General features: G+C 41.5%; 1 protein-coding gene across 4 annotated transcripts in view; it reads left to right on the top strand.

Annotated features, from left to right (window-relative positions):
• Positions 1 to 10: 10 nt before the first annotated feature.
• Positions 11 to 12,606, top strand: part of STX16 (syntaxin 16) — a 20,678-nt gene continuing 8,082 nt past the window's right edge. Inside the window, exons 1-6 of one of the 4 annotated variants that reach the window (XM_019548187.1) lie at positions 11 to 260; positions 4,113 to 4,124; positions 7,863 to 7,970; positions 9,255 to 9,395; positions 10,084 to 10,246; positions 11,407 to 11,498. In XM_019548187.1, coding sequence (XP_019403732.1) covers positions 126 to 260; positions 4,113 to 4,124; positions 7,863 to 7,970; positions 9,255 to 9,395; positions 10,084 to 10,246; positions 11,407 to 11,498 — 651 coding nt within the window. In that variant the 5' untranslated portion in view covers positions 11 to 125. The remainder of the gene's footprint in view (positions 261 to 4,112; positions 4,125 to 7,862; positions 7,971 to 9,254; positions 9,396 to 10,083; positions 10,247 to 11,406; positions 11,499 to 12,606) is intronic. The other 3 variants (XM_019548189.1, XM_019548188.1, XM_019548190.1) reach the window with 3 other exon arrangements.

The raw sequence follows: 12,606 nt of genomic DNA on the forward strand, positions 1-12,606 counted from the left end.
CCGGGCGGAAGCGATCGGGCCGCGGCTCCGGCAGGAAGGGATGGATGGAGCCGGGGTCTGGGCTTCCGCCGGCGGGCCGCGGTGAGCGGCGGGGTCAGGGCTGAGCTAGGGCGGGGGCCCGCGCCATGGCCACCCGGCGCTTAACGGACGCGTTCTTGTTGTTGCGGAACAACGCGATCCAAAATCGGCAGCTGCTGGCCGAGCAAGTGAGTAGTCCCCGCTCCTCCAGCCCTCTGCATTCACGTAGCTTGGCCGCTGCGGTGAGTCTCTCCCTTCATCCTACTCCCTTCCTCCCCACCCCGACCCCTCTGGGGGGTCTCCTCTCTGCTCCCCTGCTGCAGCACTTGGTTGTTCGCTCCCTGCGTGTCACCCCCTCCTTTCCGTGGCCCGGGCCCGTCTGTGCCCCTGGGCCGAGAGTGGGGGGGGTTCCATTGTGTTATCTCGGGATCGGGGCCTTTCCCACCAGCGTGCCGCTGGGTGCAAATGTGTCTTGGTGCCGTCACGCAAAAGGGGGCTAAGAGGCAGGTTTGACAACAGGTGCAGAGTCTGGTCTCCTCCGGGTGAGACAGTGACTGGCGCCTGTGCTGTCTCCTGTTTTAGTTAGAAGACAGGTCCATGAGTCTTGTTAGGAAAAGGAAGGGGGAAACAGAGATACAAGCAGTCCTCGACTTAGAACATTTCGAGTTGCAAAGTTTCACACTCGCAGCGTTCATCAATGAACACCCTGTTTCAACTTTCTGATATCAGTTTCAACTTACAACGCTTGATCCAACACCCCACCATGCCAGCGAACAAGTTCGCTGCATTGCCCATCTCCCTGGAGAACATCTGTCCAAACTTCCTTGGACACTGTCTTTAAGAGAGCAGATGAGACTCCAGAAAAACCTGCAGCCAGGACTTCTGAGAAGAAACCAACCAAGAGCCCTTCAAAAAGTCCAGCAAAATCACCTCAAAGAAGTCCTTCCAAATCCATTTGATTGCTATTTACAGTATACATATATTGATGTAGCTATATTACTCATCTATAATTGATTGAGTACAAAATTCTGGGTTATTTTTGGTGAAAACAGGGTATTGGGCCTTGGTTCAGGAACCAGTCCCCCATTTATAACATTGTTTCCTATTGGAAAATCGGTTCCGAGTTACAACATTTCGACTTAAGACACAGTTTTCAGGAATCAATTGTGTTGTAAGTCTGAGGACTGCCTGTAATAGAAAACTTCCCTGTTGTGTTTGCAACTAACACCTCCAGGCTGGAGTGCTATGGCTGTATTAGCGTCGAAGGACTGGCAGAATATGTCACTTATTAGTGGAGACAACAGGCTTCCAACTGAACTTGCAAGCCAATGTACACCGGCTGGACAGACCGCTGTTAGTTTCCCTGTTGTTGTTTTCTGAAACCAGGACTCGGTTCAGTAGAAAAACACAGGTTTTGCGTAGCATTTTATCCAAAGCCATGTTACTGTAGTAAAAACAGCTGCTGTTCTGTGCATAGTAGGAAGACGTGGCGTCATTAAAATAGGTGATGATGAAATTCTAGGATGGAAAAATGATAACCTTGGGGGAGGAAAACTGAATGACTTGTGTACAGATATACTTAGCCCCTGATCCTGCTTGCAGATGTGATTGGGCTCGTCTTGAGCAAAATCGTGAGGATCAGGCCAGCGTCTTGAAAACTGAAGATAACTCGGACTAGACCTATGCCTCTGGATGGTTATATTTTTACCCTTGAATTTGGTGCTCCCCCAGTAAACAGGAAAATAGATACTTGCACAGAGCATTTTGTTGTCATGCGTAACCACTTGTCCTTCCAGCAAAGAGAATTACAATCCTAACGAACTTCAGCCTCTAGATTGCTACTGGGTGATAAAGTGCTCTAAGAGGAATGATACAGTCTCTTTTGGGAGCCAGGTAAAAAGAGAACAAGTAGTGGTTGTGCGGAAAAAGTATAAGCTGTCTCTCTTCTTTCCTGCACTGTGCCAAGTATCATTATGTAATGCTATTTTCAGAATTTGGAGATTGAGTAATTATACATTTGACAAGCATTTATTGATAGAAAACTTCAAGGAAAAAATTTTCAGTTCTAGTGGAGTGTCACATTACATGAACTTTAAAAGGCTGCTGGTTTATTGGCACTCTGTTTCATGTGGCTGTTTCTAAATTTTGGCCTGGTCAGACTCTGATGGAAAACTTTAGATTCCAAGGCTGCTTTGAAATTGCCAATAAAATAATCATTGTGCAAGATGCATAAAGAGGATTTTATAAAGGCACATTAACAGAGCCAGTTTGATCTTGGGAACGCAGCATCCTGCTTGACGAGCAAGCCACTCAGATTTTTCTGGTTGGAAAAGAAACAAAACCACATCAGTACAAAATTATCATTCTGCTTTTAGGTTTGACTCATTTATTTAGAATAGCCTTAGTAAGCATATGTGGGTCCTCTTTTCTTTCTCGGTGACTTTGCCTTTGTGATTTTTTTGTAAGAAAAAGCTGCCATGGACTACTCTGTTTATTGCTAAATTTAGTGGCCTATCCTTATGGAATTTAATTTATAAAACACTAATGATTTCATTTATATGTTTTCAGTGCATCTTAGTCTGGAACTGTTTGCTTATTATTAAAATTGTACTTCACCAAATTGTAATTAGCAGTTTTTACATCATTGGGATATTTTTAGACCTCTAAAAGGTTTAATACTTGCCTTGAAATTAGAAAAGCTATTCATAATACAAGAAGGAATAGGAATCCATTGGCCAAGTACATGTAGTTTCTGTTGGATAGATGATAGGATAATAGCCCTTTGCTTTCCATACATTTTACCAACGTTTATGGAACAGAATCTATTTTCTTAGGTTCAAATGCAGCCAAGATTATCAGTTATTGAAAGTCTTTATTGACGACTCCTTGCCATATGTGAAATGAGTTCATAATGGACAGGTGTTTATTCCATAATTGCTTCTTGTTTAATCACATACTTGTCTCAGCAGAAGGACAAGACTGCCTAGCTTGGGCCATCTTGCATGTTTCCGAGGTGCTATCACTGTGACATCCATATAGATTGGAGCAGGGTCGCACCATGCTAGTAGGGCAGTGTAGCAAAGCCTCCTTGTCCTTCCTCGGTGTGAGACTCCATGTTAAGAAAGAACTTTTTGTTTTTAATTCAACTTTAGTACAGGTTAGCCTTCTGGTGCTGACTGCAATAAAATCAATGCACTTAACGTTTGAAGAACCAGAAGCAAATACTGAAAGCTCCCTAAACAATACAGTTTTATTTCTAAAAGTGAATCTGTGAATAGAATAGAGAATTAAATGTAGTTTGACACCTTCCCTTTTTAAAGCATTTTGGCCTAAACTGCAATATAATGTTTACCTCATTAACATTTCAATGAATCTTCTGTGCATCCAAAAATAGCACTTTGATTACTGGGAAAGGTGCATTGTAGTTGTTAGCCTACACTTTTTAAACATGTGGGGCAGCAGTGTTGCAAAGCTGGAGTATAGCACAAATAGGCTCTTAACACTGCTTCCTTTTCTCATTTTTCCTGTTTTATTTTGTGGTGGCTGGATGCTTATCAGTAAAGTGTACATCTTTCCACATTTTGCCTAGTAACTATTTCAAGCTAAAATGTGCATAAATCTTAATCTTTCAGTTTCTTTATTGAATCAAGTGTTTCAAAGTGTATGATGGATTTTTCAATAATATGGCCATATGGTGATTGCTTTGTTAAACTCTTGTACCTCATGTGTGCACACTTCGCACTACTTTTTTCCGTCTGATATTTTGATCACTGAAATTATATTTATGATGTGTGCTTAATTGAAAAAACATAACTGTTGGGTTCTTTCTGTTTACCGATCAACTGGAAAAAATAAAGAAAATGTGTATTTGTGCAGCAGGTTAAATGCTAATGTAGATAAATCAAGATTAGTGTATTTAATTATCCATGTTTTAAGAGTGTATCTGGTTTGTTCTTGGTAAACTGACAAGTTTAAAAAAAAAGTTCCAATGTTTTCTCGACTGACTATACCCTATCTCTGTCCTGTGTGTGTCTCCTTACCCTCTGCTGCCCTTAAATGGATGGGGCTGATGGGATCAACAAATCTCACATCAGGAGCTGGATGAGGTATTGTTTTTCATGTCTTGTTCTATCATGGCGCATTTTATAGACCATGAGTTAGTTAAATCTCACAAGTGGAGGTCAAGCGATAAGTGTTTTATTATGAGATGTTGCCTGATTTCCCCCTCCCCCACCCCCTCACCTAAGTTTCAGGCAGCTTTCCCATTGGCACAAAAGAGATTTCATGAGACATTTCAGTGATAATCATGTAGTATTGCTGCCTGCCAGATTTACTGTGCACACTCAAGATTTTTAATTGTTTCACTGTATGCAGTTACTAATACTCTTCTTTTGCAGTGCCTGATCTTACAAACCATCAGACTTGGTCCAAAAACATAAATTTCAATAGGACTAAGATTGCCTAATAGAATTTGAAGCAATAGGCCAGCCTTTGAGGCCTAAGTAGCATATTTGCCCCAATATAAGATGACCCTGAATATAAGGCAACCCCCCAATAATTAAGTTTTCTATATGGAAATTTTATTAATGTATTATGATTTTCCAGGTATAAAATCTAAGTAGTAGAGGATCATTTCCCCTTGCTCCTTTCCCCTTCCCCCTACTGCTACAGCAAGAAAATCAGTGGGTGACCCCCCACCCCCAGCAGCCTTCTTGCCACCTGCACCCCTCACCCCCATCTCCCCACATCCTCTGCCTCTTCCCCTCCAAACTCTGCCTCTTTTACCCTCGTTCCCCCTCACCCCCAACTTACTGTCAGATGCTGCTTGGGCTGCTCCATCCTGGAGCACGACACATGGAAGCTCAGTCCTTGCCTGCCCATGCAGTGCTGCTGATTGACCGGGCAGGGGACAAGTTTGCAGGTGCCCTGTGCTCGGGAGAGACCCAGGCCAGGACTGAGCTGTGCCTGACAGTAAGGAGAAGGGAAGGGGGCAGGTGGGGGGCAGAAGCTGCAGAGGGGAAGTGGAGGCAGGGACAGGAGGCTGCTGTGGGTCTGACTGTGGTCCTGACCCGCTCACGCCAGAGTCAGAACCACAGCAGCTGCCTGCTTCCCGGTCCACTTTGCATGTGATTTTAAGACCAGGGGCTTTTACCCCATGTTGACTGGGGGAGGAATGGGAGACCTTGTCTTATATTTGAGTAAGTACAGTATTTACATGGGGAAATGTTAGGACCTGTTTATACACCTGTTGTCTGCAGAACTATAAAGGATGGCTATTTTGTCTAAGTAGATGACAAGATGTATAACCCAGAATGAATTGCCTAACCAGAATGATTTGAAGAAATCGGGCCTTTCTTCTGGAGCACTGTTTTTAAGGAGACACTTCAGAGCGCTTCCTGATATTTTTAATATGATGATGATGCCGACTCTCTACTGTTGTAATGTGTTCTTTGACCTAGTTCTTGATTTAACCCCAAAAAATTACAGTCTGTCATTTGTCAAATTTCCTGGGTAGAAGTTGACTGTTTCTGTTTGTAACAGCAGAGAGTTGCACTGAGTGCATCACTGGATGAAAGAGGCGAGAAGGCTGATTGCCTGAATTAAATTAAAAACCCTGATCCAATAGTCAGAAGGCCTGGGTTTTGTCCTTGGCTCTGGTTTTTGAGAGGGCATTTAGCGTCTCAATGCCTCTGTGTTCCCCATCAGCAATACATGTATACCTATTTTTCAAAGATTTTATAAGGCTTTATTTAAGTGTGAAAAGCACTTTGAGGTACTTGGAAGTCAAGTGCCATAGGAGCACTAAGTCTGCACTGCGCTACTCACATTATCTCTGACGTTTATGTTGCTGTTATTGAGGTTTAATGAACCTTACACTTTGTGATTACATAATATGTTCCTTTTCTTTCTTTCTTAATTACGAGCTACTTTCAGTATTCTTAATTTTAGATGCGATTAAAGCGGAGCTGTTAACTTAGTTCAGAAGAACAGTATCAAATAAGTTCCCTCACTCTCTTCCCTGCCTCTGTAAATCAGTGTCCGACTTTCCTGTTGAAGGTAGCTTTTTAAAAGGGAGGATGCCTACAGAAGGATGCCAAGAAACTGTGATAGGGCCGAGAAATAAATGTGCATGTTTGCTCAGCTCACCCCAAGCCTTGAGGACACAGTTCTGAGTGAGGATGAATGAGCATGTTTCACCATTAATGATGTCCAGAATCAGAACAGAGCTTTTAGTCTTTGCCAAACTAAGCAAAGACATGCTCTCTTTTGCTTCTCTTACTTCTTTAGATATCTCTTGAAGGTGAAGCAGAGTTGATTTGACTTACACGTGATAGCATGATTTAAAAACCACAGCTCCCGCACACTTACTCTAAGCATTTGTGGCTTTGCAGACTTTGTTCTCTGTAAGGGGGAGGGGGAAAAACAAAAGCCTTTCTGGTTTTCAAGTCTGTTTCTTCTCCGGGTACTTTCTTCAAAATCTGAACTCTGTTTTCAGATGTCATTGTTGAAAAACATACATCATTCTCACACCGCTACAATGCTGAGATAAATAGCTGTACTTCCACCACCTAATGACATTAAACTCTATCAGACCTATGAAACATCTCCTTACGTTAGTCACATTACATGACTCCTGTGAATTGTGATACACAGAGGATCTTTGGGGAGGGGTTGTATTCATGCAGCTGTGCAAAGCATAATGCAGTTCTAGCCTGTTGTTTTTAAATGCTGTCTTCCCCAGGAACATTAACACCACTGCTGGTACATTTGAGGTGGTCTGGGGGTTGTTTTTTCATAAATTAATTTTCCTTGGCTTGCTTTGGATGTGTGATTATTTCCTTGCTCCTATATATTTGTGGCGATATTCAGGATCAAAGCCCAGTTGTGCTACGCATCTGCGGGTATACGTAGAATTTTAAGTCTCTAGTTGCTCAGCAGCTAATGCCAGGCTAGCTCCAAATGAAGTAGTTCAGGCAACAGAAGCAGTGGAGGTGCATTAGCAAAGTGCTTCATGCTAATAAATCTGGATGAAGGTATGTTAGTGAAGGTGCTGCTTCCGATAGCTGAGCTATGTGAGAGGTCTCTTCACAGCACTGTTGTGCCATCCAAGGCGATTTAGCATTATAGACAAGAGTTGGGCACCAAGCACTTGCGACACAGAGTAAGCACAGAGGTAGAGAGAAGGGCAGAGGTAATATGCATTTGTATGAACTGATTAGGGCATGCATGTGGGCATATTATTATAAGGCATATCATCACTTTTTAAATATGCCCCATAAGCATAATACCTCAGGTTCCAGTAATATTCTGTTCCAATTCTGGGTTCCCTGCTTGCTATTTTTGCGGGGGTTGGATTGTCTTCCTTCCATCTGCCCTTAGGTTTTGGGATGGTTTTTTTTTCCAAATATAAACCATCTGCCATAGCCTCAGGGGGTTCCTTCCCTCCAATCTCTGGTTCAGCTACAAAGCCAATGCCCTCTGACAGCTGGATTCCAGGGGCCAGAAGGTGCCAATAAAGAGTCTTCAGTGAGGGCAGAATCGCTCCCTGAAGGAGGGGGTAAGAGGGCAGAATTAGCTCTGCCTGCTAGAATCTGTTCTTGCAGTTCTTCCCTGGTAGGACAGGAGGGAACATTCCTAATTAGTGGGTGGAGCAACAAGCCATCACAAAGGAGCAAATTACAGCCATGCAGAAATATAGTCTACCACCTGTGCAAGTTATAAGTACTTTAATAGACCTGGGTTTTATAAATAACAGTAGTTACAGACACTGGGACTCCCTGTGTATAGTTTAAATAGACTTAATTTCCTGTCTCTTAAATTTATTGCTTTTCCTTTCTCTCTAGCTTGCTGATGATCGCATGGCACTAGTGTCAGGGATCAGTTTAGATCCTGAAGCAGCAATCGGTGTAACAAAGCGCTTACCACCCAAGTGGGTTGATGGAGTGGAAGAAGTAAGTTACGTACACTGATCTGACTGGTAACCCTATCATACCCGGTGCTTGGGTATTGTTCTCCATAAAAGAAACGTACTTACAATGTAGTTTTGACAAATGTAATGTTAACAGTTTTTTGTAATAGTATTTTTTTTTAAAGTTAGTTGAAGCAAGTTCTGTTTTGTAAATTTGAGTGCTGTTTGATCAGCTGCCATCAATATTTAGGAAAGACTTCAGACAAGTTAAGTTTAGTATCTGGAATGCCAGATTGCAAATGGATTGAAAAGGCACTATTCAGAGGCCACAGTCGTAGTAGGCGTGATCCCTGCATGTAGCCCAGAATTAAACTCCAGAGTTATCTGGAACATATCAGGAGACTGCCTGGAGGCATGTACTGGAAAGCCTTGTTCTTCTAGTCCTTAAAAAAAAAAAAAAAAAGTTCCCTGAGTAAGCAAAGTTTTCCTTCAAAAGCTGAGACTTATGGTTAAAGCAGTAACAAATGCAGAGGCTTTACAGCACCCCCTTGAAGGAAGGCAACAGAGCAGGCCACAAAGTAGTGAAGACGCAAAGCTTGCTGCTCAAGCTGTCTGTACCTCCTAGAAGAGCAGGCTGTCCTGACTGCCACCAAACAGCTGTCCAAATGAAAAGCTAGGAGGATGTGGACTGGGCATGTCATGTAGCATTTAGAACACGATCCTGTTCCCAGATTCCAAAAAGTTGTACCCACAAAACTTGCAGTCACGCCACTTTGTACGCACAACCCACCAGTTGCATAGAGCTAGACAGACTATCCCTAGGACAAACAGCTTGCTTGTAGCTTTATTATTAGAGGCCAGTTTAGGAATCTGCCCCTTGATTTTTACTGTTATGCTTGCTTAGTTTATAACACCCGGAGCTAGAGGTGAAGATAGAACCTGGATTTTTCACCTTCCCTGTGAAATCTGATTTTGGGGGATTGAGTTAGACCCAGGACTTGTGAATTTTGTTGTTATATGATTTTAAAAACAATATCGTATTTGGTTGTTGCTGCTTTGAAAGCATTACAGTCTAATCTACTTGATTTTAAATAAAGAATGTAAAAATGTCAAAAGAGCAGCAGTGTCACAAAAGGCACATCAGTTTTCAATCACTAAGAGGTCAGCTTTGTTTGTATGTGTTGATTTAAATTGATTTTTGGCTGTTCTGGTATAGTGTACATACTTCTGTGAACGTTTCCACATAAGTTATTTGTCTGGTATTTGTCAAAGCTTTTCCTCTGGCATTACTCACTTTCCCTTCTCTGTTGTTTGGGTTGTTTTTTAGATTCAATATGATATCACCAGGATAAAACAGAAAATGAAAGAATTAGCCAGTCTTCACAACAAACATTTGAACAGACCTACTTTGGATGATAGCAGTGAAGAAGAACATGCAATAGAAATAACTACCCAGGAGATCACACAGGTACAGATGAAAGTGTTTGTAGAGAAGATGCTAATTGTTTTCAGTTCTGAAGTTGTAGTTATACTTTGCTCTTTCCCCATGTGGCAGTGACTTGTTCAAAATAAACTATTTTTAATAGGACCATTTTGTTGTTTTTACTAGGTAATTGTGAACCAGTGCTTCTGGGCTGTGTGTCTGATTATGTCACTTTTTCACCAAGATCCTGGACAAGTAGTTTACTCTTTCTGTGCCTTTGTTGACCCACCTGAAATAACCTACTCATCTGCCTTGCAGCAGAATGGCAAGACTTAGCTTACATTTGCAAATGCTTTATAAAAGTACAAAACCATTGTATGAAATTGCAACCTCCAGTCTGAACAGATATAATAAAGGAAGTATTTTTGGGGTGCAGAACTGCCTGCATGCCCTCTTGTGTTCCTTGATTCATAATACAAGTGCTCTCATTCTTTTAATTAGAAATCTTCACGCCTGTTGCAAAATCTAATTTACAGAAAACTCATTTATGTTTAGCTTTAGGGTTTTTTCTTCATCCTTGTGCTGTGATTTTTATACCCATTCAAATGACAGACTGGACACACTAGTGTCATTTCCCTTAAATGCCCATAAACTTAAAATATTAATCCCTTGAGCAATGTAATGATTGAAATGTATCTTGCCATATTTGTTACTAATGCAGTTGTTTTTTCAGCTATTTCACAGGTGTCAGAGAGCAGTCCAGGTCTTGCAAAGCAGGTCACGAAACTGTACAGAACAAGAAGAACGTGTTCTCAGGAATGTAGTGTCTTCCTTAGCTCAGTCCCTTCAGGACCTGTCCACCATCTTTAGGCACGCACAGTCTGACTATCTCAAACGTAAGCATCTGCCAAGCACCTGCTGTCTGTGAGATACTAACACATCTTTACCATCAGTTATTTTTTCTGTGTGGGGGAGACTGAAGCACAGGGAGGCTAAGGGACTTGTCTGTGATGACAAAGCACATGTAAGGACTGGGATTAGAATTCATAGGCTCCCAGCCTGTGCTCAGACCATTTGCTATGCCTCTGTTTTTCTTATTTATAAAATAAATATACTTAGCATGTCACACACGTACAGATCTGAAGCTCCTTGGTAACAAATCAGTGGAGTCCATCTCTCCTATACAAGCTAACTTAGTCAGCAGTCAAATTGTCTTATTGTTTCACAAAATGTGCTCTACGAAACTTACTTTGAGGTAGCTTACTCTTCAAGCAGTAATACGTACTAGCTGACAAACTAAAACTCAACAGCCATACAAAAGAGAGAGAATATTGATACAAAATTGTATGGGCGATATGCTATGTATGCTGCCCATGTAATAGCCGAAAGGGTGTAACCAGGCCAACCCAGTATTATTTTAACCTCTTTCCTGAATATTAAATCTCTCTCCACCGCACACTGTATGTACCACAAGTAACATCTGTAATTGGGACTAAGATGTTCCCAAGAGGATTTCTTTTGTTAGAAAACAGCCCACAATGCCAGATAGAAAATACTTCGCCCTGCAAGCTAATCTAGGTTCTTCTGGGCCCACATCACCTCTTAGTTTTGAATAATACTGATTTATTTTTTTTTTTGGGGGGGGGGGGTGGTATTAAAGATGCAGCCACAAAAATATCTCCTTTTAATTGGCTGAATGTTCAAAGGTGCAAATGTACTTGAATCTTATGAAATTCAGTGACTTAAAATCTGGTTAGATCAACCTTAACTGTAGGCAAAGCTGGTCACTACAATTAGTAAATGGTACATGTCAGTTAAAATACAGATCATGTCACTTTGGAAAATCTGCCTAATAAATGATGTGACACTGTTCTGGTTGCATAACTCTCCTACGTATGTTTGGCTTTCTCATAAGCCTACTTGAAGAAGCACCAGTCTACTAATTGTATATTCATATTCAGTGCACTTCTATTTTAAAAGGATAATAGTGAATCTTAGTGACTTTATGGCTTGTGTGTCAAAGTATTATACTCATCCCAGCTTTTCTCTCTTTCAGGTATGAAAAATCGAGAAGAAAGATCCAAGCATTTCTTTGACACTTCAGTCCCACTTATGGATGATGGTGAGGACAACACTCTTTACGATCGGGTAAGTAAAGAAGTTGTTAAGGGGAAGTTAATGGCAGAGCGGACATGGGGATTTGGATGGACTGGGGTCGGGGAGTTTTGTTTTGGTTTTGCTGTGGTTTAAATGTCAGACTCCTGAGAATAAATCAACACCACATTTGTACATTTCTGACATGTACACCAAACCACATGGAAGTTCCATTTTTTTTATCAATGTAATGTCTTCCTAGTAACAGTATTGTCTTCCGAGTGGCAATATTTTAATCAGTGGGATTTTAAGGACATTTGATTAAACCAAATGTTTCTGTGGATTTTGTGTTTTATGCTGATGAGTTGTGACTCAGATACGTTCAGTACACACATGCTAATCGAAAGAAGGGCACATTCTCATTCAGGGTATTGGGAAGTAGGGAATAGCTTTGATATTGCAACGTAAGAGACACGAGTTCGATTTCCAACCTTTTCTTGCCTTAGCTAAGAGAGGCTAGATGAGCTGCAGAGTCAGCATTGTCGCCCTTCCCTCCATAGTGCCTGGGAATGAGGATTATCATCAGTTGGCAGAAGTCTAGTTTTAAATGGATGCTGACACTGTTCCTCATGGAGCAATCCCTGAGTCTTGGTTTTCCCTCAGTAAGGACGTTTTCCGCAGAGTCCTTATACACAATGCTTTATATTTACTTCTGCCTTCGTACATATTCCATAATATGCACCTCCATATACTCTATATCAGATGCATTGCTTAAGTGCCCACATCAGCACTTCAGGGATTATACATGTCAGTGGTAGCAGGATTTCTTAGTATGCCTCTTGGCACTGCAACATATCCTCTACTCTGATGCTAAGTGGAGAGTTTGTATGGAAAAATCTAAGGCTTTATTTCTGTTAACATAAAAATATTGTTCACATTACCTGTACACAAGAATGCTTGAAAATGAGTAGTGTTTTGTGAATGGCCCTGGGAGATGAATAGTAATATTTGTCTAACATTAAAGGATTCAATAAATACAATTGTTGCTCCAGTACTTATACACAAACTTGAGGAGAGGCTATGGGACCTGAACCTGTTCAGCCTCCAAAAGAGAAGGCTGAGGGGGATCTAGTGGCCTGTTATAAACTAGTCAGAGGGGACC

The sequence above is a fragment of the Crocodylus porosus genome, unplaced genomic scaffold (assembly GCF_001723895.1).
Source record: "Crocodylus porosus isolate Cpor-Errol unplaced genomic scaffold, CroPor_comp1, whole genome shotgun sequence".
In the NCBI taxonomy this organism is placed as follows: Eukaryota; Metazoa; Chordata; order Crocodylia; family Crocodylidae; genus Crocodylus; species Crocodylus porosus.